General features: G+C 39.9%; 1 protein-coding gene across 1 annotated transcript; it reads left to right on the top strand.

The window, feature by feature from the left end:
* The first annotated feature begins 547 nt into the window (after positions 1–547).
* On the top strand, positions 548–1812 carry LOC111878096 (chlorophyll a-b binding protein 13, chloroplastic). The gene is made up of 2 exons (XM_023874613.2): positions 548–729; positions 1061–1812. Exons 1-2 carry the CDS (start codon positions 595–597, stop codon positions 1730–1732), a joined length of 807 nt encoding a protein of 268 aa, XP_023730381.1. The 5' UTR covers positions 548–594; the 3' UTR covers positions 1733–1812.
* The last annotated feature ends 21869 nt before the right edge of the window (positions 1813–23681 follow it).

Genomic DNA, 23681 nt, shown 5'->3' with positions numbered 1-23681 from the left:
AAATAAACTAATGAACTTTTAATTTGAGAATTTTGAAATAAGAAGGTAAGTCCATTAATGAAATTGATATTAATTAATTACTATATTATTACATTAAAATATTATGTAAAATTTATTAAAATAAAAAAACCAATAAAATAACATGTGAAAAAAAATTAATTTAAAATAACCACAAAATGACATTTAGCAATTTGAATGAGAGTGTGACAAAAAAAAACATTCATAGATTAATCAATACCAAACATCTTCTCTATATACCAAATAAAATTTGGGAATTTTATTTTATTTTATTTATTTATTTTAACGTAACAGGCAGATTAAAAAAAAAAAACAAGTAGGGCTTAAATTTGAAACCTTTTAAATCCAGATGACATGTCTCATCGAATATTCTAATGTTTGATATAATAGATAGGGCAAATATGGAATGTAGATATGAGATATATTTCCAAGTGTTCTGATTGGTGCAAATGAAATTGCTTATTTGTCAAAAAACCACAATGCAATATTAGCCACAAGTCTCTAATTCCCGATGCCTACACATACCTCCTCTTTCTACACCTTCTTCCTCAGTCGATCTCATTGAAGCTCCCATCAATGGCATCCATGGCTGCAACTGCTTCTAGCTCCTCAACTGTGGTCCGAGCCACCCCTTTCTTGGGTCAAACCAAAGGATCCAATGCCAACACCCTTAGAGATTCTGTCTCCATGGTCAATGGCAAATTCACCATGGTAAATCTATCCCTCTCACAACATTTATGTAAATTCACTGCTGCCGTTAATATGTTTATAAATGAAAAATTAGCTCCAAAAATTACAGAATATTAATTTTTTCAAATGTTACATATCTGATTTTTGTAATTAAAAGATGTGTCTAAAAATATTATTGTTGTATTTGTAGTAGAAAATGTGTATTTGGATCTTGGTTATATTTGATTTTTCTATAATTAAATGGTTTACAATTTATGTATCTCGACTAACCTTAGATCAACTAGCTTCTAACGACTTTTGCAACATTGCAGTAAACTGATGATATTTAATTATTTATTGTGAAATTTAATAGGGAAATGACTTGTGGTATGGACCAGACCGTGTGAAGTACTTGGGCCCATTTTCGGCTCAAACACCATCCTACCTGACCGGTGAATTCCCAGGCGACTATGGTTGGGATACAGCTGGTTTGTCTGCTGATCCCGAGGCATTCGCTAAAAACCGGGCTCTTGAGGTGATCCACGGGCGATGGGCAATGCTCGGAGCACTGGGCTCCATCACGCCCGAAGTCCTTGCAAAATGGGTCAAAGTGGATTTCAAGGAGCCCGTTTGGTTCAAAGCCGGATCCCAAATCTTCTCAGAAGGTGGGCTAGACTACTTGGGCAACCCTAACCTGGTCCACGCACAAAGCATACTAGCAGTACTCGGTTTTCAAGTGGTCCTAATGGGCCTAGTCGAAGGGTTCCGTATCAACGGGCTCGATGGTGTTGGAGATGGTAACAACTTGTACCCGGGTGGTCAGTATTTTGACCCGTTGGGACTTGCTGACGACCCGGTTACCTTTGCCGAGTTGAAAGTGAAGGAAATCAAGAATGGAAGACTAGCAATGTTTTCAATGTTTGGGTTTTTTGTTCAAGCAATTGTAACAGGGAAAGGACCATTGGAGAACCTTTTGGACCATTTGGATGACCCTGTGGCTAACAATGCATGGGTCTATGCCACCAAGTTCGCCCCTGGTTCATAAGTTTTTGTGGCTCCTTGAGTTTTCTTGTAAACTTATCAGTTTGATGAAGAAAATATGTATATTATCGTTGTTTATGTTGAGATTTGTTGACACACATGAAATGAGTGTTTTGTCACAAAACATGATTGTTCTATACTAATTAAATGCGTTATAAAATTGTTTATTGAGATAAAAAAAATATTAGAGATTGTTAATCTTTTAGAATTTCTTAATTTTTAAAATATTAATTATCTGATTAGAGTTCATATTTTAAAACATGAACATATTTTTTCTTGCGCTCTTTTTTTCTAATTGTAAAATTATCATGAACCAAAATAGACGCATCTAATCTAATATAACGATTATTTTGAAAACATAAAGAATAACTAATCGTTCCCATTACTCGCACCAGAAATCAAAATAATTCATCGCTTAATAGATAAATTAATAACAACCAGATTATGTTTGAAATAATGGCATCAAACATGATATAGTTATTAGTCCATAATCCACACCAGACTCATTCCAACAGCATGGTTAGCTATGAGTCAAGGCTCACGACCAAAATCCAAAAGTTTGGAGCTCAACCCAGATAAGGCAACCTATTCAACTTAATGTTTTTAAAGAAATTTCTATTTTTAACAAAAAAATTCAATTCTTTAAACAATTATTTTTCTGTTTTTCCATATATGATTTCCATAAGCAATTCTTTATAGAACCACTTATTCTAACCCTTATATTCTACTTGTGCTGTTTTAGAGTTATGTCAACAGTTAGTTGCTACACATCTGTATATTAAGTATTTGTGCTTCATGATACGAAACTTTAAAGTTGAAATGAAATTAAAAAAAAAAAAGGAACAAGTCGAGTTTGTGATGATAGATATTAATTTATCTTATTTCAAAATATCCTTGGCGAAATACACATATATGACATGCCCCTATCGTCTTTTTTATATGCATATATTATTATATTGTTCATTGAAATACAGCTTTCCTTAATTTCTACCAAATTTATATACAAGTAGAGTCGGCTAATAATCCAGATCAAAACGCATAATAAGCTGATAAGAAATCATGACTTAGGAGTTAGGTCCCCACAAAATCAATTGGAGCACCTTCTCCGCCTTCTCCAGTTCCCTGATTCGCTTCCGATCCTTCGTTTCCGGCTGCATCTCGCCGGAATATCGTCTTAGACCATCCCGCTTACCATCTGTCGTCGCCATCGCTGACGGGGTATGCAGCTTCTGCTTTTGCATCTGAAAGGCGTGGAACGCAGCTTCGTATCTACATCCGCCGTGATCGTGATTACCGCCTCCGCACATTCCTAATTTATCGATCGCTTTAATTGTATAAGAATTATGAAGAAATCAGGTGAAGATCGGTTCAGTTTATAGCTGATTATCGTTGATTGTGGTGGATCTAGTTAATGATAAATTAAATACTGGATGCCGAATTTATAGGGGGGAGAGAGAGATAGTGAGGAAACAGGGGTTTTTTGTTGACGGATTTTGTGACCATGGTTTTACCGCTCACCGGAACGTGTGGTAGTAGTGCAGTACACTGCCGGTGTCTAAAATAGGCAAAAAATTGTTGCGCCAATTTATATACAGTAATACCAATGATGTATTTTTATATTATTTTATTTAGACAAATGCAAAAATGGTCCCCAGTTAACTCAAAATTGTCATCTAGGTCTAAATTTACTCAAAATTGTCATCTCGGTCTAATTTTTTTTTTTTTGGATTAGCTTCGTTTGTCCAAAACTTTGATTTTATTGTGAGTTTTGTTCAATTTGTTTTGAATTTTTTTTATAATGATATTTTTGTTTCAGATTAAAAGAAAAATAAAAAAGAAAATCTCAACCATCTCTCTCTTTCTCTCTCTCTCTCTCTCTCTGATTTTTCACAAAAAGAAACTAGCACAACCATCATCACCTGCCGGAAGTATATGAGCCACCACCATCAACTGTCCGAAATCACTACCACCAGCTGAAAACCACCGCTACTAATCATAAACCATTGCTACCAGTCGAAAACGACCGGTCAACACCACAACAACCTTCTAACATACACAATTCAACACCACCACCAACATCGATTTTCTGGCAACGACCACCACATAGATTTGAAAACCGAAGACGAGATGACTGCGACAGTGCTACCATTCATCATACACGGTAAAGGTTTGGCTAGGCCTGTTGCAGTGCCGCTGACGTCTATGGCTCGAGTTTCGAACGTCTTCGTCAAGGTTTCAGTGTTGTCGCCTGTCAAGGGTTTGCAAGTTTGAGCTAGGGTTTTCAGAGGTGTTAAGTTTGAAGATTCGACAATGATCAACTAGTCGTCACCGTCTGTGGTCGAGTTTCTAACTTTGATCTCCGTTTGCGAAGGGTTGAAGCAAGAACAAATGTCGCTGCCTTTGTAGAACTACAGTAGTTGACCGAGATCGTTTCTGTCTATAGATAAAGTGAGAAGTCGCTCGTGTCTCTCTTCATCTCTGTAGTTCCAACCATGTCTCTTAACTTCCCTCCTACGACAACGGCTCTAGGTGGTGGTAGTTGTGCTAGTGGCGGAGAGGCTTCTGGTGGTGGTGATTATGCTTGACCAATGATGTGGTGTTAAGTGATAAACGGGGTAAGGTAGATAAAGGGGGGAAAGGTGTTTACATTTTTTTTATTTTAATAAATAAAATTAATAAAAAAATACCAAGGGCATATCCATCATTTTGGATATTTTCAAAATATTTTGGACCAAACTCGCAACAAAATCAAAGTTTCAGACTGATGGTGCTAGTTCAAAACTTTTTGGACCAAAGTGGTAATTTTTGACAAACTACATGGACCATTTTTGCAATTTTGTCAAATATATATTATGATAAATAGAAGACACTATTTCTAATTTGGTCCTTGTGATTTGTTAAAAATTGAGACTTTAGTTCAAAATGTTTTGGAGTTGCACCACTAGTCTCAAATGTTTCATTTATTGTGAGTTTGGTATTGTTTTGAACTTTTTTATAATAACGTACAATTATGCGCTTACCTCTTTCTTTTTTCTTCTTTTTCGTTTCTATATTTATAATAAAAAATAAAAATCTCACGCACCCTTACTATCCTACCACACCCACCACCTCTCTAACATATTTTACTTCTCTATATCTCTATCTCTCTATCTCTTCTCAACACCATCACAACAACCGGCCGGAAAAACCTAAAAGTCGTTGTCACTACAATACCACATACTATACAAGCAACGGGCCCCACCCAATGAGTATAACGAGACATGCCTTAACTCGCATAATAGGCCCCGTCCAATGAGTATAACGGGCCTCGCCCTAACTCGCGTTACGAGCCCCCTCCCAATGAGTATAATGGGCCTTGTCCTAACTCGTATAACGGGCACTTCCCAATATACAAAACATGTAAGTATTACACAGACAACTAACATCTTATAAACATAATCCAATAGGCCGGTATTAGTGTCTTCGACCCTCAAGTAAAGTGAAGAGACTCACCTGAACTATTCAACAGAAGCCCAATAGCTACCTCAACAACAGAATATCCAACCCAATCTTCCTAAATCCAAACCGAAACAAATCCTTAGCCAAATGCTCCATTCTACTCAAGTTTGACCAAAAGTCAAACTGGTCAACAAGTCAACGGTCAAGTCAAAGTCTAAACTGCCAATCAGCAGCCCTCCACGTCGTGGCCTTCCTTGGCCACATCGTGGGCACAAAATTCCAAAATAGTCGCTAACCCCCAGTCGCCACGCTGTGGGGACTGGTCTGGACAGCTCAACGAGCTTAATCCATTTTTTTTCAGATTTCAAGAGTTCCAAAGCTCATATTTGATCCATTCCAAGGTCTTAATGGATAAAGTTTCTAACTTTATCCATTAGGAATGTAACATCCCGAAAATCAAGGATAAAAATTTCATTTTTATTATAGTCAAAACACTAATGTAATTTATCCAAACATTTAAAAGTATTTCAAAATAAAATATTTATCAGAGTTCATTTCCAAAATCACATGTTGCGGAAACACACGAGTGTATGCGCTGCGATCAAGCAGGGACCTTCCCTTTCAAACCGGAAGTACCTGAAACCATAAACCACAAAATGTAATCACAAAGCTTAGTGAGTTCCCTAAATACCACATACCATACATAACATACGATCCATACATATCATACATATCCAACATTCAATAGAAAGTGCTATGTGCCGACCATAGTCTTGCCATTATGCCACGAGCCACCTCGTGGTCTTCCTTGCCATGCCGAGGACCAAAACCCTGGGTCTTACAGACAAGTGCTAGGAGCCACCTCTTGGTCTTCCATGCAAACGTCACAAAGTCAACTAGCATACAGTCTACAACTACTTAACCAATTATCTACTAGAGTTAAGACCCTGGTCTTGCATACAGATTGCCAGGAGCTGCCTCCTGGTCTGTCATACAAACGGCCAAGGGTTACCCTCGGTTATTCCTACAATACATAAACCAAATGGGACGACATTGGTTCCTTCGACCCATAGAACAGTGAGGAGACTCACCTATTTCTCAAGATCTTTATCCCTAGAATATAAGCAGCTTCCCCTAGATCCTTCATAGCGAAACACTTCCCAAGCCAGGACTTAACCTCCTGTAAGGTTGGAACGTCATTTCCTATGAGTACTATATCATCGACATACAATACTAGAAAGCTAACTATACTCCCACTATCTTTGACATACACACATGACTCATCCTCACTCCTAGAGAAACCAAACTCTTTGACTTTCTCATCAAAGAAAAGATTCCATCTGCAAGAAGCTTGCTTCAATCCATAGATGGATTTCTCAAGCTTGCACACTCTATTGGGGTGTTTAGCATCCACAAAACCTTTTGGATGACACATATAAACATCTTTATCCAAATTCCCATTAAGGAAAGCGGTTTTGACATCCATCTGCCAGATTTCATAATCATGAAACGAAAGGATGGCTAACATAACCCTAATAAACTTGATTTTGGCTACTAGTGAGAAGGTCTCATCATAGTCAACCCCAGGGGTTTGAGTAAAACCCTTGTCAACCAGCCGTTCCTTGAATGTGTGCACCTTTCTATCTATGTCGGTCTTCTTCTTGAAGATCCATTTGCACCCAATTGTCTTTTGACCTGGTACATTGTCAACCAAGTTCCAAACTTGATTGTCATACATGGAATGGATCTCGTAGTCCATTGCCTCTTTCCACTTGGCAGACTCAGGGCCCACCATGACTTCCTTGTAGCTAGAAGGCTCATCCAAATTTACCAGTGTGCTATCACTGATAAACGTATCACAATCCGTAGTCATATGAAAACCATAAAACTTCGATGCCATTCTAACTCGAGTGGAACGTCTAAGAGGTAATGACTCGTCAATGGGTTCAACATGAATCTCTTCCTCAGGTTGAACGCTAGTGCTAGAGGCTCTTTCACCGCTTGATTCTTGAATCTCTTCAAGATCAATTGTCCTCCTACTGGCCTCTTGGCATATGAGTTCCATCTCACGGAAAACTCTTATTCTTGCTACAAAGACCACATTATCACTAGGTATGTAGAATAGATATCTAAAAGATTTATGTGGGTAGCCGATGAAAATACACTGCTCACTTCAAGGTTCAAGCTTGTCGTGACTCTCTTGTCTTACGAAAGCTTCACAAGCCTAAACCTTGATATGTGCCTACGAGGGAACCTTCCTTGTCCACATCTCGTGAGGTGTTTTGGCAACCTTCTTTTTTAGGACTAGATTAAGGATATGAGCAACAATCTCTAAGGCATACCCCATGAATAAGATAGATGGCGAATCTCGAATCATCATGGAACGAACCATGTTCAATAAGGTTCAATTACGCCTCTCAGCTACACCATTAAGTTATGGTGTCCTAGGAGGTGTCAATTGTGAAACAATTCCACATTCCTTGAGATATTCGTGGAACTCGATACTAAGATACTCACAACCTCTATCAGATTTGAGCATCTTTATCTTCTTGCTCAATTGATTCTCCATTTCTTGCTTAAACTCTTTTATCTTTTCAAAGGTCTATGACTTATGCTTGATTAAGTAGATATTTCCATATCTGCTATAATCATCAGTAAAAGTCACATAAAAGCGGTTTGCATCCCTTGTGGTGGATCTGAAGGGCCCACACACATCTGTGTGTATGAGATCCAACAATCCCTCACCTCTTTCACAAGTACCAATGAAAGGTGATTTAGTAATCTTTCCAAGAGAATAAGACTCACACGTGTCATCTGACTTTAGGTCAAATGACTCCAACACTCCATCCTTTTAGAGTTGGGCAATGTGCTTCTTGTTGATATGTCCAAGACAAAAATGCCACAAACATGCCTTGTCTAAATCATTAGACGAATCAATATGCAATACATTAAGTTATCTACAACTATCACAATTTCGTATACACCATTACAAGGAAATGCTTCAAAATAAAAAGAACCATTATAATAAGCATTTATACAACCACTATCATTATTAAATGAATATCTAAAGCCTTGTCTATACAAACCATGAAAAAAATAATATTCCTCGTCATCTCTGACAAGTAGCAATAATCATTTAAATCGTAACCTAACCCACTACTAATCACTAAAGAGTAAACTCCGATCTTGGTAACAGACGACGATTTCCTATTTCCTATTATTAGGTTCGTCTTCCTATGCTCCACATCCCTACTTCTTCTTATCTCATGCAAATCAGATCAAATGTGAAAACCACATCCTGTATCAAGGACCCAAGAACTAACATGTGATGCGTTATTAGATAGAATAGTATAAATACCTGCAAAGGTGGGCTTTATCTTCCCATCCTTGATGTCCTGCAAGTACTTCGGGCAGCTTCTCTTCCAATGCCCCTTTTCATGGCAGTAGAAGCACATTGCTTCTTTTGGATCTAAGGAGGAAGGGGCATAACTGGTTTTACCTTTGGATCCACTAGAAGAAGATCCATCATGATACTTTCCCTTCCAGTTCTTAGAGGGATCTTTCCTCTTTTTCCCCTTTCCATGTCCAATTGCCAGGACCAGGGTAGCAGTAGGAGTAGATTCAACACTTTGCCTTTTAATCCACTTTTAGTAGTTCTTAACAAACCTTGAAGTTTACTCAAGGTGACTTCCTCCTTGCTCAGCTGATAAGTCATCTTGAACTGATCATAACATGGAGGCAAAGAGTGTAAGACTATGTCTATAGCCAGCTCTTCATCAAAGTTGGCATTCAACTTGAGCAAACGATCCACATACCTCTGCATTCTTTGCAGGTGGGTCGTGATGGACTCTCCATCCTTCATTTCGGTTATAATGAATAAGGTGACAATTTCGTACTTCTCTTGACGTGCTCTTTGATGATACTTTTTCATCAAGTTCTGGCACATCTCGTAAGGCCAAAAATCCTCATAGAACTGCTGTAGTTCGGGAGTCATAGTGGCCACCATAACGCACGACACTTTGGTCGCTTCCTTGCATTTGGCCCTATACTCAACCATTTCCTCGGGAGTAGCAGTTTCGTCATTTATCTCGACGAGTTCCTTGTCGAGAATATGTTCCTTATCCTCGTAACATAGGGCCATTCTAATGTTTCTGATCCAATCATTGAAATTGGATCCATCAAAAGTGACCCTCCCACAAATGTTTAGGAGCGAGAGTGGGTTCGAGGAGTTGTTGTTGTTGGAGGTTGAGATAGGAGCATTGTTTGGGTCAGACATTTGAAAAAAAAAAGAAAGACACATTTTTGATTAGTTAGGAAATCCTTAATATAAAACCCAAATGAAATATTAAGGCTAGGACCTGTGACAACCCGAAGTTATCCATCGCCGAAACCCAATTCATCCGTAAGACCCGTTTTTAGCAATTCGTTTCCAATTTCGTAATTAAATTAAGTCATTAATTTGAAATTATTATTATGACTTAATGGGTGTCTCAATGCGTTTAGAACTCATTTTAGCACCCCATTCTAGTAATCGGAAAAATTTTAGAATCAATCATATCGGGTTACGGCAACTTTATCGGGTGTGACCAAAAGCCACGTCTAACGTCGGTATCGGGTAGAATTACACCGTGTCCAAATCTTAGACACTATTTAACGATGTTTAAGCTTCCATTTGAAGCTTTTTCCCTCTCTCACTACTCTCTCTCTAACCTCTCTCCTCAAACCAAAGAACTAGGTCCAAAACTCCAATTTAAGGCTTCAAATCTTCAAGGTAACTTCCCTAACTTGTTGTTCAATCTCATTAGCCTTCAAATCCGAGTTTAATCTTTGGAAAAGGACCATATTCATGAGTTTACGGCCCTGAGCATGCTTGGGCCATAAACACATGTGAAGAGGGTTTTTGAGCCTTTAAACCCTTCCAAAGCAACTTTGGGACTTAGATAAGACTTTATGGCTTACCAATTCGGACTTAGAACACCCTAATCATCATTTTTGAGGAGTAAACATGAGTTTACTGGCCAAGAACATGCTTGGGCCGTAAACTCATCATCCATGGAGAGTAAACTCAAAATCAAGTGTTTAAAAGCCATTTAAACACACCATTAGCCTTGGAATAAATCCTAGAACCAACCAAAATCAATTTAGGGGCCTTAAACATGATGAAATCCTTCCATTTGGGTGTTTACGGCCATAACTCCCCAAGAAATAGTTCCAATACGTTAACTCATAAAAACATGTTAAATGGTGCCCTAAACTCATTATAAGGCTTGTAAAAATTGTTGGAATCACATGTGATTGTCCTAGCATCATCAAATAAATTAAGGATTGAGCATGGGGGAGTTTACGGCCGTAAAATCCAATAAATGGTCCTTAAGTGAATTCAATCCATTCCAAGGCCCTAGATTAAATCCTAGCTAATTTTCCCAAGTGTTATCATGCCATTTAGCACCACAAAACTCTCAACCATGAGTTCAAGGCCGTGAACTCATGTGGTTAGAGTGTTTAGGGCCAAAAACTCGATAAGGAGTTTACTCTTGAAGAGTAAACTCATTTCCCTAGTCCCTCACGTCCTTAAATGTCACCGGGTCACTCCAAACACTTATTTTGAAGTGTTTTCGCGTCTTGGAGTATATAATAATATCTAATTAGTGATTTAAAATCTAATTAGATATATTTGTATATCATTTCATATTACATAGGAACCTCGCGCATTATCAAGCCCCGAACCGACACTTAGCATCCGAACCAACACGTTTTCTCGTCTGGTGAGTTCATACCCCTACCCTTTTTCAATGGTTTTTCAATGTTTTCAGGGGGGGAATACAAGCAAAAGTACAATAGTATCTTGTACTTAAATTCATCATTTCATTTAAATGGTTTCATAATCCGTACACTTTTAAGAATTGAAAACATATTAACAAACGGTTTAACTTATAGAATTGTTCTTCAAACCTATTTCAATTCTTATTATATAGTGTTATACTTTACACTTCACAATTGATTGTTCACACTTTTACTGATAGAAATCATAGAACATTTGTATTGTCCTTAATAAAACACCTTAGGTTCGAGTGTGAAGGACAGGCATCATTAGAACTTAGTCAGTCATAGATACTACTTCCCCTACATACGAGAGTAAAGAGTAATCTTAAAGATTGGAGACAAATCCTTTGTAACACTTCCCTTGGCACGAGAGAGTGGAGGACTATCCCTGTAACCAGAATCTCCAGAAGGGAGAACATGACTTGAGTGTTTAGATCTATACGGGACTGACTATCCCGCACCTGGCTGCTAGCTACAGCCGAACCGCAAGGTTCAAGGGTGACAAAAGTCATAAAAAGATACTGACCTCAGTTCGAGTCATATCTAGTCTGAAGTATGGTTAAGGACTCGCAATCAAGATTATGAACACTTTGCACGTATTTATTAGTTTTATATATGTATTTAAACTAATGTACATTTAAAGGTAATCATACTTTCATGAGACTCCACACACACACTTTAAGTATGGTAGATACTTGTACATTACTTTCAAATTTGATAACACTTCACACACACATTTAGGAAAATATAGGATTTTCCAGGGGTAACAGTAGTACGGAACTAGAAACATGCAACAATTTAAATAACTAAACTTTACAATTCACAAGAATAATCATGTTTTCAGTGTACATCTTTTACATTACATTTTGGATTTGGTAACCAAATTTTAAGAAAATATGGGATTTTCTTGGGTGTAACTTTTTCAGAAACAGAAAGGAACTCGTACACTTTTAGAAAACAAAACCGCTTATGAACTCACCAGCTTTATGCTGATTTTTAAACTGCTTGTATTCTCAGGTCCATATTAGACAGGTACCCAACGATCCTTTTGGCGAAAACGAAGTATGTAGAAGACACGTCTTTACTTTTGTTCATATGTTATGTATATGTATAACGCATGTAATCCTTTGTTTTCAAACGATGTAAATAAATCTATGTAATGTAAAGTTTTGTGTTTACTATGCTTATTATGTACATTGGTTGCGATATTCATGACGTCCTCCACCCCGGAACGTTTCCGCCTTTGGTTTCGGGGTGTGACAGGACCCACAATAATTCACAATTCGGAAGAGGGATGTCGTAATCCAATTGTAAATTATTTGAAGGTAGGTAAATGACGATTTACCAATTCCACCATGAAAAACGAAATTTAAATAAATTAGGTTTTATTAAATGAAATTCCTAGATCTTTTGAGATTCATTGAACTTTTCAATGACATGTTTAATCTCGATTACGCCCTTCAAGTTTGTGACTGGGATACCAATGATCACAAACAAGGTGTGAATAACCATGCAAATTAGCTTGGCACTCTCAATGTTATTTACCACTTAATTAATGTGGCGGTTAACCATAGACACTCCATTGATCAATGATAATTTACGAGCTACCCATTGCCACCCTTTGTTAGTCCAAGTTAGTGTGTCGGTTAACCACACACGGTCCACTAACGACTTGACAAAGTGCAATGTGCAATTTCATGGATTAGCATCAAATTCACATTTGACTAAATTAACTAAGATTGAGAATTTATAAAAACATTTAGTTACTCAGATTGGGAATTTATAAAAATATTTATTTACTTTATATTTATCATTATACTTATTAATGAGAGAATTAATGTCATATCCTACCGTTCGGCTAACGACCGTCCACCAATCAAGGAAGCAGTGGGTGAGAGTGGAAACCTATTCAACCGCCATTTTATAGACAACTTCCTTATACCCCCCCTTATAGATTGGCTTCATGTATGAGGCCTACTAACGGTAAGACTGACTTATCTCATACATATATATAAATTAAACTTTTAATATTATAATAGTATAATGGTGTATTTTAAACTTTTAAAATACTAGGGTTTTAGAATTTAATATTTCAAAATTAACCTTTTAATTAAATTTTAAATTCCAAAACTTAAAGGGTGTAATTTGAAACTTTCAAAACTACTAGATCAAATTTTAAATAATTAAATTAATCAAATAATTATGTCATTATCTTAAAATTTGACCAAATTCGATACTTTGATAAGGAAATCAGATTACCATTCAGCAAATTCAGTTTAAGGTGATAAAAACAAATTATGGTAATATTCTAATCCAAAATAGATGAAAAAAATCGAAAAATCAACTAATAGACGAGTCAACTCATTGAGTCAGGGCATGGAATCGTCGAGTTCATCCAACTCGTCGAGTTCATCATAGAACTCGTAGAGTTTGTCTAACAGAAAACGATTTCTGTTTTGCATTCGATTTGGACAGATCACTATTGCATTAAATATAACATAAAACATCATAAGCTCTGATACCACAGATGAGTTTTGAGCATAACAACATTCCTATGTGATCATGCAACCCTAATTGCTTTGGATCTAGGTTTTTCTCTAATTCTACATGCAAATAGAAATTCCAAAGCAACAACCCTAATACTAGCATACAATTCGAAATATATATAAAAACTAGGGTTAGAAGAATACCTTGCTTGCTATCCAGTAATAACAAGAGTTTCCTTGGATGATCTTGACTCTTGAAAGCTTTAGTGCCGCAAGTGTTTCACCTCTAATGTAGTCACAAACACCAATAGCAAAAGATGAAGGAGAGATGTTATGAAGCACTACAATTTTCAGCTAGGGTTCTCCAAGAAAGTAAGTGGCCGAAAATGCTATGCTAGGGGTCTTTATATAGCTGAGGATGCTAGGGTTTTCATGTGGAAACCCTAATTTCCTTGCTTAGGCCTTAAGCAATCCATGGAACTCCACATTAGAAGCCTTAGACAAAATTCTATAGGGTCTCCTATAGATTTCGTCCACTCCCTTCCAAAGAAGTTGTAACACCTGGTTCCTGGTACGCATTTTTAAAATTAAGTATTTTGCATTTTGAGACTCGGCGAATTAGTAGCTTAACTCGTCGAGTAGAAGCGGCTTGGACACAGGAGTTAAGTGGCTGACTCGACGAGTCAGAGACCGGACTCGATGAGTCCGTGCTGTTTGGAAAAAAACCCTAATATGAGGGTTTGCACCCTATATAAACGCCTTAACTCAGCCTCGCTTGTCCCTAACACTCCCCTAGAGCTGCATATCGAAACCCTAGCCGTTTGTGTGTGTGTGTGTTAAGGCCATTTTGGTGCTTTTGTTGACTTGTGAAGCTTGGAAGGAAGAAGAGGAGCTTGAGTATTCAATTTGGGGCTTGTGGATCCAGGAATCTCATTCCATCTTCAGCTTAATCAAGGTAAAATGCCCCTGCTTTGGTCTTCCATTTGGTTGTTCATCTTTAGATTGTAGATCTTGGGTGCATTTAGGGGTTTCAAGCTATTTTCAGATTTAAATGGTGTTATGTGGACTCTAGCCTTCAGATCTGGGCCTTAAGAAGGGTCTCATGGCATAAAGGTGCCAACTTTAGGGCCATGAGAGCCCCATGCACATTGTAGGACACTTTATATGGATTTTTGAGCTAAAAACCCCATGCATGTGCATCAAGTTTGGAACTTTAAGTATAAAATGGACATTAGGAGGCCAAATCTATGTTTTGGTGTGTTAGATCTCATTTAAATTGATTGTATGGAGTTGGTCAAGACTGGACTCGACGATTTGCTTTGGGCACTCGACAAGTTGGAGACCAATGTGCACCAAACACTTTCTGTGAATGGGTTAGTGTTAGGAAGGAAGTCCCTTGTGGGTTTAGACGCGAAAAAGGACCTGGAAGTCATGGGACCCGGCGAATGATATGAGCAGACTCGGCGAGTCCATAGCAATCTCCCAATCTTTGAAGATGGACTCGACGAGTTGTTCATACAACTCAGCGAGTCATAGAATGGACAAGTTCTTAAGTTGAAGATGAACTCGACGAGTTCAAGAAGGAACTCGGTGAGTCGGATAAGATGGTCCCGATGTTATGATTGAAGGAGAACCCGTCGATTTTTTGCTAGACTCGATGAGTGGAGCCGGGGTTTTGTGTGGGATTAGAGAAGCATGGACTCGACGAGTTGGTAGGCCAACTCGGTGAGTCAGGTCAACTGAATGTTGACTTTGACTGAACTTGGACTGAACCTGTTTAGGGTTGTATGTCATGTGTGTTGACTTGAAGGTTGTCGTGTAGGGGTCATGGAGTCATTGGGAGTCGACTTGTGCGCCGAGGATAGTTCAGGCACTGCACGACATTGAGGTGAGTTACCTTTCCAGTATGGGTGGGTCTAAAGCCATAATGCCGACCCACCAAAAAAGGGTATTTAGAAGATAATGGTCTTTGTGATAATTATCTTGGTCTGGTTGTGTGAGTAGTATGTTATTTGTATGGTAGGGATTAGTTTCCCTGACAGTGGTCCTTAGGACCCAAGGGTAGGTCAGTACCCGGATATGCCTGACTGTATGCTTATATATGTTGATTGTATGCTAGTAGTAGGGGTGAAGTAGTCCCCAGTTACCGGTTGAAAGATACCGATGATGGTTACCGCTTGAAAGATACCGATGTTGATTACCGGTTGAAAGATACCGATGATGGTTACCATTTGAAAGATACCGATGAAGGTTACCGGTTGAAAGATACCGATGAAGATTACCGGTTGAAAGATACCGACGATATGGTATGATATGTGGTATGGTGGGGGAACTCACTAAGCTTCGTGCTTACAATTTTGGTTTTGGTTTCAGGTAGCTCTTCATCGAAGGGGAAAGAGTCGGTGGTGTAGCAGCGCATCACACACACACGCATGTTTCCGCAAGAAGTTTTTGGGACTGCACTCTGATTTTCAATACTTATGATGTTATGGTTGAAATACAACATAATGATTTTGTAATGAATGTTTTATTGACAATGTTTTGGTAAAATGTTTGCTAAATGCGTTAATTCAAAAATAAAATTTTTGCCCTTGAAATTTGGGTCGTTACAGAAGTCCATCAACCCAACTCTGCAACTATCATTGATTTGCATAACCAGTCCCCGTTCTTTTTATTAGTTCCTTTAATCCCAAAATTAATTCCAAATTAATTTCTGATTAATACTAATTAAATAATGTGATTTATAATTAATATATTATTCTTATAATATATTAATAAATCATTTATTAACCTCTTTCTCCAAAAGTCATCCTGCCAAGTTGATATGGTGAAGGCAACCCGAAAGGACCATGCTACTATCAAATCAAGTATATACCATTTATAGTTATGAGCTTAGACACCTAATCCAACACTGCATTCCCAGGAGGTACGTACAACGTTCACAGATAAGTTCCAAATTCTCATTCTAAGGACTTAATCCTCTAAGTCCAACGTCTAAAACCCTAAAGTAATCTCAAAACAATGACTTAACCCATAAAGTCGAATGCTTTAAGCCTTTGTATGGTTCAAAAAGGTCCAATCATGATTTCAAGCACTCAAACTTCACAAAATGACCAATAACTCAAACATGGGGGAACTTAATGCATCAAGACTCCAACTTTATATCAAAACCAACTCAGAAAAGGAAATATCTACAAATACTAGGCTCTTGGAGTAACTCAAACTCACAAAGAGCTCTCAGAGGACCATAACATGCATACTTTAATCCCTAACTTAGATCTTAAGATGTAGAAGAATCATGATGAGAAATTTATACCTTTAGATGCTAGATCTATTTGAATAAAGCTTGGATCCAAAATATCCAAGCCAACCAATGACTCTTCAAGAAACTCCTTCTTCCTCCTCAGACACTAAAAAACACTTAAACCACTATGAATCTCAAGATTCACTCAAATGGAGGCTAGGGTTTCGTTCATAGGGTTAAAGAGAATGAAGGCTAAAGGAAATGAGGGTTGAAGGTGAGTTAAGGTGTTTAAATAGGCTCCAAGACCCTAAATTAGGGTTTCCATCTGATCATACGAACGTCTTGCGTTCCTCTGGGGAACACCCTGCTTTCCCGAATCCTCTCGCGTCCGCATTTCCCATGTACGCCATGCGTACCTATCTGGTACGCCCTGCGTACCCGGTTCGACCTAAACCCTTCCAACTTAAAATGATCATAACCTCCTCGTTATAACTTCGATTTTGACATTCTTTATATCCACAAAAAGGTGGCGAGAATCCCTACACTTCTAACAACTCACCTTCACATTAAAACTTCTCGATCAAAAACCCAAAATTCATAAAGGATCGAGTTATCAAATTATAATTATACCCTTGGTCTCCGAAAACACCATCAAGCACTTGGATCACTTAAACCATAACACCCACATCCAAAAAGGGCCAAATCCTTTCTTCCCCAAAGACATAAGCCTCATGATATCTGATGATTGGGCCACATCTCCGAATAATGAAGCAATCCGAAACCGAGTGTTACAACTCTCCCCCACTTAAGTTAGATTTCGTCCTCGAAATCACTCCTTAATAACACTCAAACCATACCAAAAAACCCAAGGAACGCAACCGAAAACCCTGCACATACAATAGACTTACCAAAGTAACTGAACCCAACCTTGTCAGAACTCTTCGACACGAAGAAGAAGAATCCATAAAAGCATGCATAAAACCACTTCTACCTTCCAAAGCCTGAAGTCTCAAGTTGGCCTTGTCCCCAGACAAACTGCCCACACTGAAACATTACCATGTCAATTTCGCATTGAATACCAAACTAAAAAGAACACTTCCAACCCTGATTATCTTGATACTACCATTGGGAACAAAGTCACTGACCATAACCAGATGCAAAACACCTATACTTGACAGAAGGCTTAGATAATCCTTCGAGTAGAAGATTCATCCATGCAACGATTATACTCAAACGAGAGCTGCGCAACAGGGTCAAATCAATTACTCTGAGATTATTTAATCCAGACTCGAAGTGGCTTAGCATTTCCCGAACAACAAGCTACTCCACACAAAGACGAATCTCAATTCACTAATACTGCCTGAACATCCCGCTGCCTCCTGGATGCTTTCTAAAAGCAGCCGAGACCTTCCTGGTCCCAACGTGTTTGCCAACTATCTGAAATACCGGATTCGTACCTGGTTGCTGATCCAGAAGACACTCATACAGTCGCCCCACACGACTTTTTAAAGAAAGCCTCAACTGACAATAATTCCCCAAACCATAACGACACCAAACCCGATGCTAAATTGAATGCTACAGGACCAACTATAACCTTACCTCATACCCGGCCTCCCACGGCCTACCAATTCCTAATTCCAAACATGATGTGGCCCTCCCATAGTCTTGCGAACATGCCCAACTTGACTTAAACCATTTAAAGTAGTCCATGAGCGAATCATATATTTGCCACAATCTCACCACTGCACAGGGACCGGTGAATGCTACGGGCCACCCCGCAGTCTTACAATACTTCCACACTAACTGCTAACTAGTGAATGTTACGAGCCACCTTGCAGTCTTACAACACTTTCACTTTGTAACGTCCAAAAATTTCAACCAATTTAAACTTTTCAAAAACAACCCAATTTCATTAAGTTATTACATAAAAAGGTTTTCAATACGACTATTATCAGAGTATTTCCCAGAACCACATCATAAACACATAAAACATGAGGAGTGGTACGATCACGCCTTTGCCGTGCCACGGTCTCCTGAAGTACCTGACTGTAATCTCGAAAGCTTAGTGAGATACCCCCAAAATACCAGCCACATATACCATACACATAACAGAACAGTCGTGCACTTCGGGTCTACTGTGTGACTGGTCCGCCGCACCGGGCCTTCAGTCCACCTGGTCCACCCTCCGAGTCTAGACATATACATCAAGTCTGCAGTGTGGTTGGTCCGCCCACACCGGGCCTTCAACCCACCTGGTCCACTCTCCGAGTCTACAGTATGACTGGTCCGCCCGCACCGGGCCTTCAGTCGGCCTGGTCCACTCTCCGAGCCTCGGCATGTCTGGTCTACCCTCGTGGGGCCTACAGCCTATCCTGACCGCTCGCTGGGCCTTCGGGATATCCGGTCCGCCCTGGGTATGTTGGCCTACAACACAAAGCAGGACCCACCTCAACCCAACCCCAGTCAATCAACCATGTGCACATAAACATATAATCATATAACAATTCATCACTAATCAACCGATCTAGCAGATCACATACATAGCACACTCTAACCAGGATACCGACCTAACCGGTCACTAACATAACATCATCCTATATACCAGGATTCCAACCCTAACCAGGTCTCTAACATATACCATCCTAACTACCAGGATGCAACATATAGCAAAGCAATAACATAACAACTACTTGGATTTCCATCCGATAAAGGGCCGGCCTTGGTGCCTTAGACCCTGTCGATATAGTGAGGATAACTCACCTCGCAACTGCTGGCTGAAAAGATAAGATCATGCTGCTCCCACCTCCGATACGAACTCCACCTCTGATCAATACCCAAAGACTGAACTCAATAAATGCCAATAATTACCAAAATACCCCTGGAAGTCAACTGGTCAACTCTTGGTCAAAGTCAAAGTCCTCAGTCAAAGTCAAACTTCCTGACTGACTCTACTCGCCGATTCAGCCCGCTGACTCGTCGAGTCCCTATGCTCTGAAAACTCCCATATCGCGACCCAACTCGCCGAGTCGCCCCAAGACTCGTCGAGTCCCACGAACTCTGAGTCCCTTCATGCTCAACTCACCGAGTCATCCTTTGACTCACCGATTCACGACTTAACCAGAGAAGGTTAGGATTCCTTGACCAGACTTGCCAAGTCCACGAACAGACTCACCGAGTCCAAGGCAACATTTAACAGACTCGCCGAGTTGTTCTTCCAACTCGTTGAGTTCCTGCCTATCTTCATCCAACTCGCCGAGTCCACCCATGCGACTCGCCGAGTATCTCCAGCTCTTAACCCATGCAGTGGCTTTTTAAGCCATGCTGGGGCTCAAATCCATAAATCTATCCTTCTAACAGCTATCCCTCACGTAAAGTTGCAAACTTTACGTGATATCAAGAAGATATAAACTCAAAACACACTAGGGCTTGGGTTTTAGACAAAAGGGGCTTCACCAATCAACCAAGGACTGAAACTTTATGAACTTAGGACTCAAAAGAGGTTCAGATCGGAAGTTTCAGCTTTAGATCTAGCTTCTATAACAATTCCCTTAACCAAGGAAAACCCTATCCTCCACATATGAATGATTCTAGAAGAAAAGGTCAAGGTGACAGCTTAATACCTCACAAATGTATCCCAAACTAGAGTGGGTTCTAGATCCACACGAAATCCTTGATGGTTGCCTCTTGCTCTTCAAGTCTCCTCCACCAAGTTCACTTCTTAAGGCTCCAAACACTCTCCAAGCTCTCACTCACGGCTATTAGGGTTTCTGGGACTCAAAGGGAATGTAAAGAGGCTGAAGAGAGGGTATTATGTTCTTTATATATAGCACAAACTCCGGATTAGGGTTTTTCTCATTCCAACACCTAATCGCCGAGTCCAGCCTCCGACTCGCCGAGTTGGTCACTTAACATGTGACCAGAATCGCGACTCGACTCGCCGAGTCTATCCATCGACTCGCCGAGTCGGCTTTCCTTATTTACACTAAGAACCCTGAACTCGCACTTCTGAACTCGGGGTGTTACACACTTTTCCACAATCGCTGCCCAAAGCCTTGATGCTAATCTATCAAATAGAACAACTCCAGATTCGAGCATGCACTCGACCACACATCCAAGCCGAACTCGGGTCAAGAGTGGAACCCCAACCTGGGTCCTCCCCCTAAAGCCTACTAACCGACACCAGGTGTAACATCCAAAATTTCGAGTCCAAAAATTTCTTTTAAAAACATTACTAATTCATAGCATTAAGTCATTCAAACAAAAAGGGTTTATATGACAAATCATAGTTTCATTTCCAAAACACTTGTTTAATTATCAGAGTAAACATCCTAGGCTAACTAGCCATGGTGTGTGCACTGCAACCCTCCCAAGCTCCTTTTCCGAAAATTGAATACCTGAAACCAAAACCGAAAACCGTAAGCGCGAAGCTTAGTGAGTTCCCCAACCTACCGCATACCATACATATCTACTGATCCATACATATCTACTAATCCATACATGCCATACATAATACTGAGCACACAACCACATACTGGGATCCCGCCCGCTGCATTGGGCCTCGCCCGCTATCAGACCCCGTCCGCCACCAGGCCCCGCCTGGCTTCGTGCCCCGCTCGGCGTACATATCTGTTTTCCTTAGGCACCGCCTGTCTCTAGGCCCTGCCCGCTAACATATACTAGCATACAATCATATCACAACACATGACTAACATACTCTACTGGATTACCGTACTAAGGCCTCGCCTATCTTGGGCCTCGCCCCTGTCCTACTACAGATGAATCATGGAACCCCGTCCACGCTCCTACTGACAGTGAGATATGGGCCCAGCCCACACTAACTCTTTTCCTAACTTGGGCCTCGCCCCTGCTCTACTGCTAATGAGGTATGGAACACCGTCCACACTCTGCTATTGGTGAGATACGGGACCTCGCCCACACTCACCTCCCTACCAGGCACATACATGTATCACACAGAAAACAAGTATACTATCATACAAACCATTCCTTGGGCACCCGCCCGCTAACATGGGACCTTAGTCCCGGATGTCATACTAGCATACTGTGCCTAGGGCTAACCCCCGGGTCTTCCTACTCATAACTACATGGGCCGGCATTGTGGCCGTAGACCCATTCACACAAAGGGAAACTCACTTGCACTACTGAACTTTGCTCATTACTCTCTGGCTGCTGTCCGACAACTCTCCGAACCGCTGCTCCACTAGCTCCCCGAGCTACTAATATCAATATAACACTTAGTTCCAAACTAAACTCTAGAAGTCAAACTAAGTCAACTCTGGTCAAAGTCAACCTTCCAGTTGACTCGACTCGCCGAGTTAACTCATAGACTCGCTGAGTCACCCCAAGACTCGTCGATTTCAACGATCTCTGAGTCCCATCCTGTCCAACTCACTGAGTCACCACCCAACTCACTGATCTGCGTCCTAACCAGAAAAGGTTGAGGTTCTACGACCAGACTCGCCGAGTCCAAGAACAAACTCGCCGAGTGCAAGGCAATCTTCAACAAACTCGCCGAGTTGTTCTTCCAACTCGCCGAGTCCATGCTCATGTTCATAAAACTCATTGAGTACACCCATGTGACTCGCCGAGTCTCTTCAGCTCTCAATCCATACAACGGCTTTTCGTGCCATGCAGGGGCTCCAATCCACAGATCCACTCTTCTACAGTCTATCCCTCACGTAAAGTGACAAACTTTACGTAAAACCAAGGAGCTATAGGCCCAAAACACTCTAGAGCTAGGGTTTATGACAAAGGGGCTTCACCAACAACTTATTGACATAAACTTTATGACCTTCTGGACCACCACAGGTCTAGATCTGAGGTAGCAACCTCAGATCTAGGCCTCTAACTCGACATGGATCTCAATCATGCCCAAAATGCCCCAAATCTTAAACATAAGATATATCTAATTGCAATAAAGCCAAAGCAACAACTTATTACCTCAAGGATGACCTCCCACTGAAGAATAATCCAAATCTCTGCAAAGCCCCTTGCTCCAAGCTTCTTGATCTTCAATATCTCTTCACAGAACCCCCTTATCTAGGTCCCATGTAACGACCCAAATTTCACATCCAAAAATTTTGCTTTTAAAACAATACTTTAGAAAACATTTGTAAATAAAACATTGTCTGCTCAAACCATTTCATAACATACATAGTGTCTGAAAACGGAAATATGAAAACAATAAAATATCAGAGTACATAATCCCAGAATGACTCATGGTGCGGAAAACTATGTGCGTGTATGATGTGCCGCTACTGTGCCAGCTCCTTCCCCTTCGCTGAAGAGGTACCTGAAAACAAAACTATAAACCGTAAGCACGAAGCTTAGTGAGTTCCCCCACCGTACCGCATACCAAATAACCACACAACATACATATATTGTCAGACATATCTGTGATGGGTTTTGGTCCTAAGAACATCCTATGTGCTCATACAAACCCTAATGCTCGGATCTAGGTTTCTCTATTGTACATGCAAGTTATCCAAGACTATAAACCCTAATTCTAGCATTCAAGTAATCATATTAACATGAGAATAGGTTTAAGATGTTACTTTGATTGTTATGTAGCAATAACAATCCCAAATCTCCTTGTATTGACTTTAGAAAGCTTAGAGTCACAAGTGTCACTCCTCTAATGGTTCACAAACACCATAAGCAAGAGGATGGAGGCTGCCCTAAAACGTGTGAAACCTTAGGAGAAGTCTTAGCCTCGTTTTTGGTCCTTAAGGGATCTATATATATAGTGCGGCAATTAGGGTTATCTAACATGGAAACCCTAATTTGGTTGCTTAAGCCCTAAGCAACCCATGGAGTCCTTTCCATAAGGCCTTGGACGATTTCATATGGGCTTCCCCCATAGAATTCGTCCACCTTATGATATAAGGCAATCCATGGCCCAAATTGCAATTATCTTATAATTACAATTCCAGTCCCTTGAGTTT

Source organism: Lactuca sativa, chromosome 5 (genome assembly GCF_002870075.4).
Source record: "Lactuca sativa cultivar Salinas chromosome 5, Lsat_Salinas_v11, whole genome shotgun sequence".
NCBI classification, from domain to species: Eukaryota; Viridiplantae; Streptophyta; class Magnoliopsida; order Asterales; family Asteraceae; genus Lactuca; species Lactuca sativa.
Note: the sequence above shows the minus strand (reverse complement) of the source record. Positions and strands in the feature narration are given on the sequence as shown.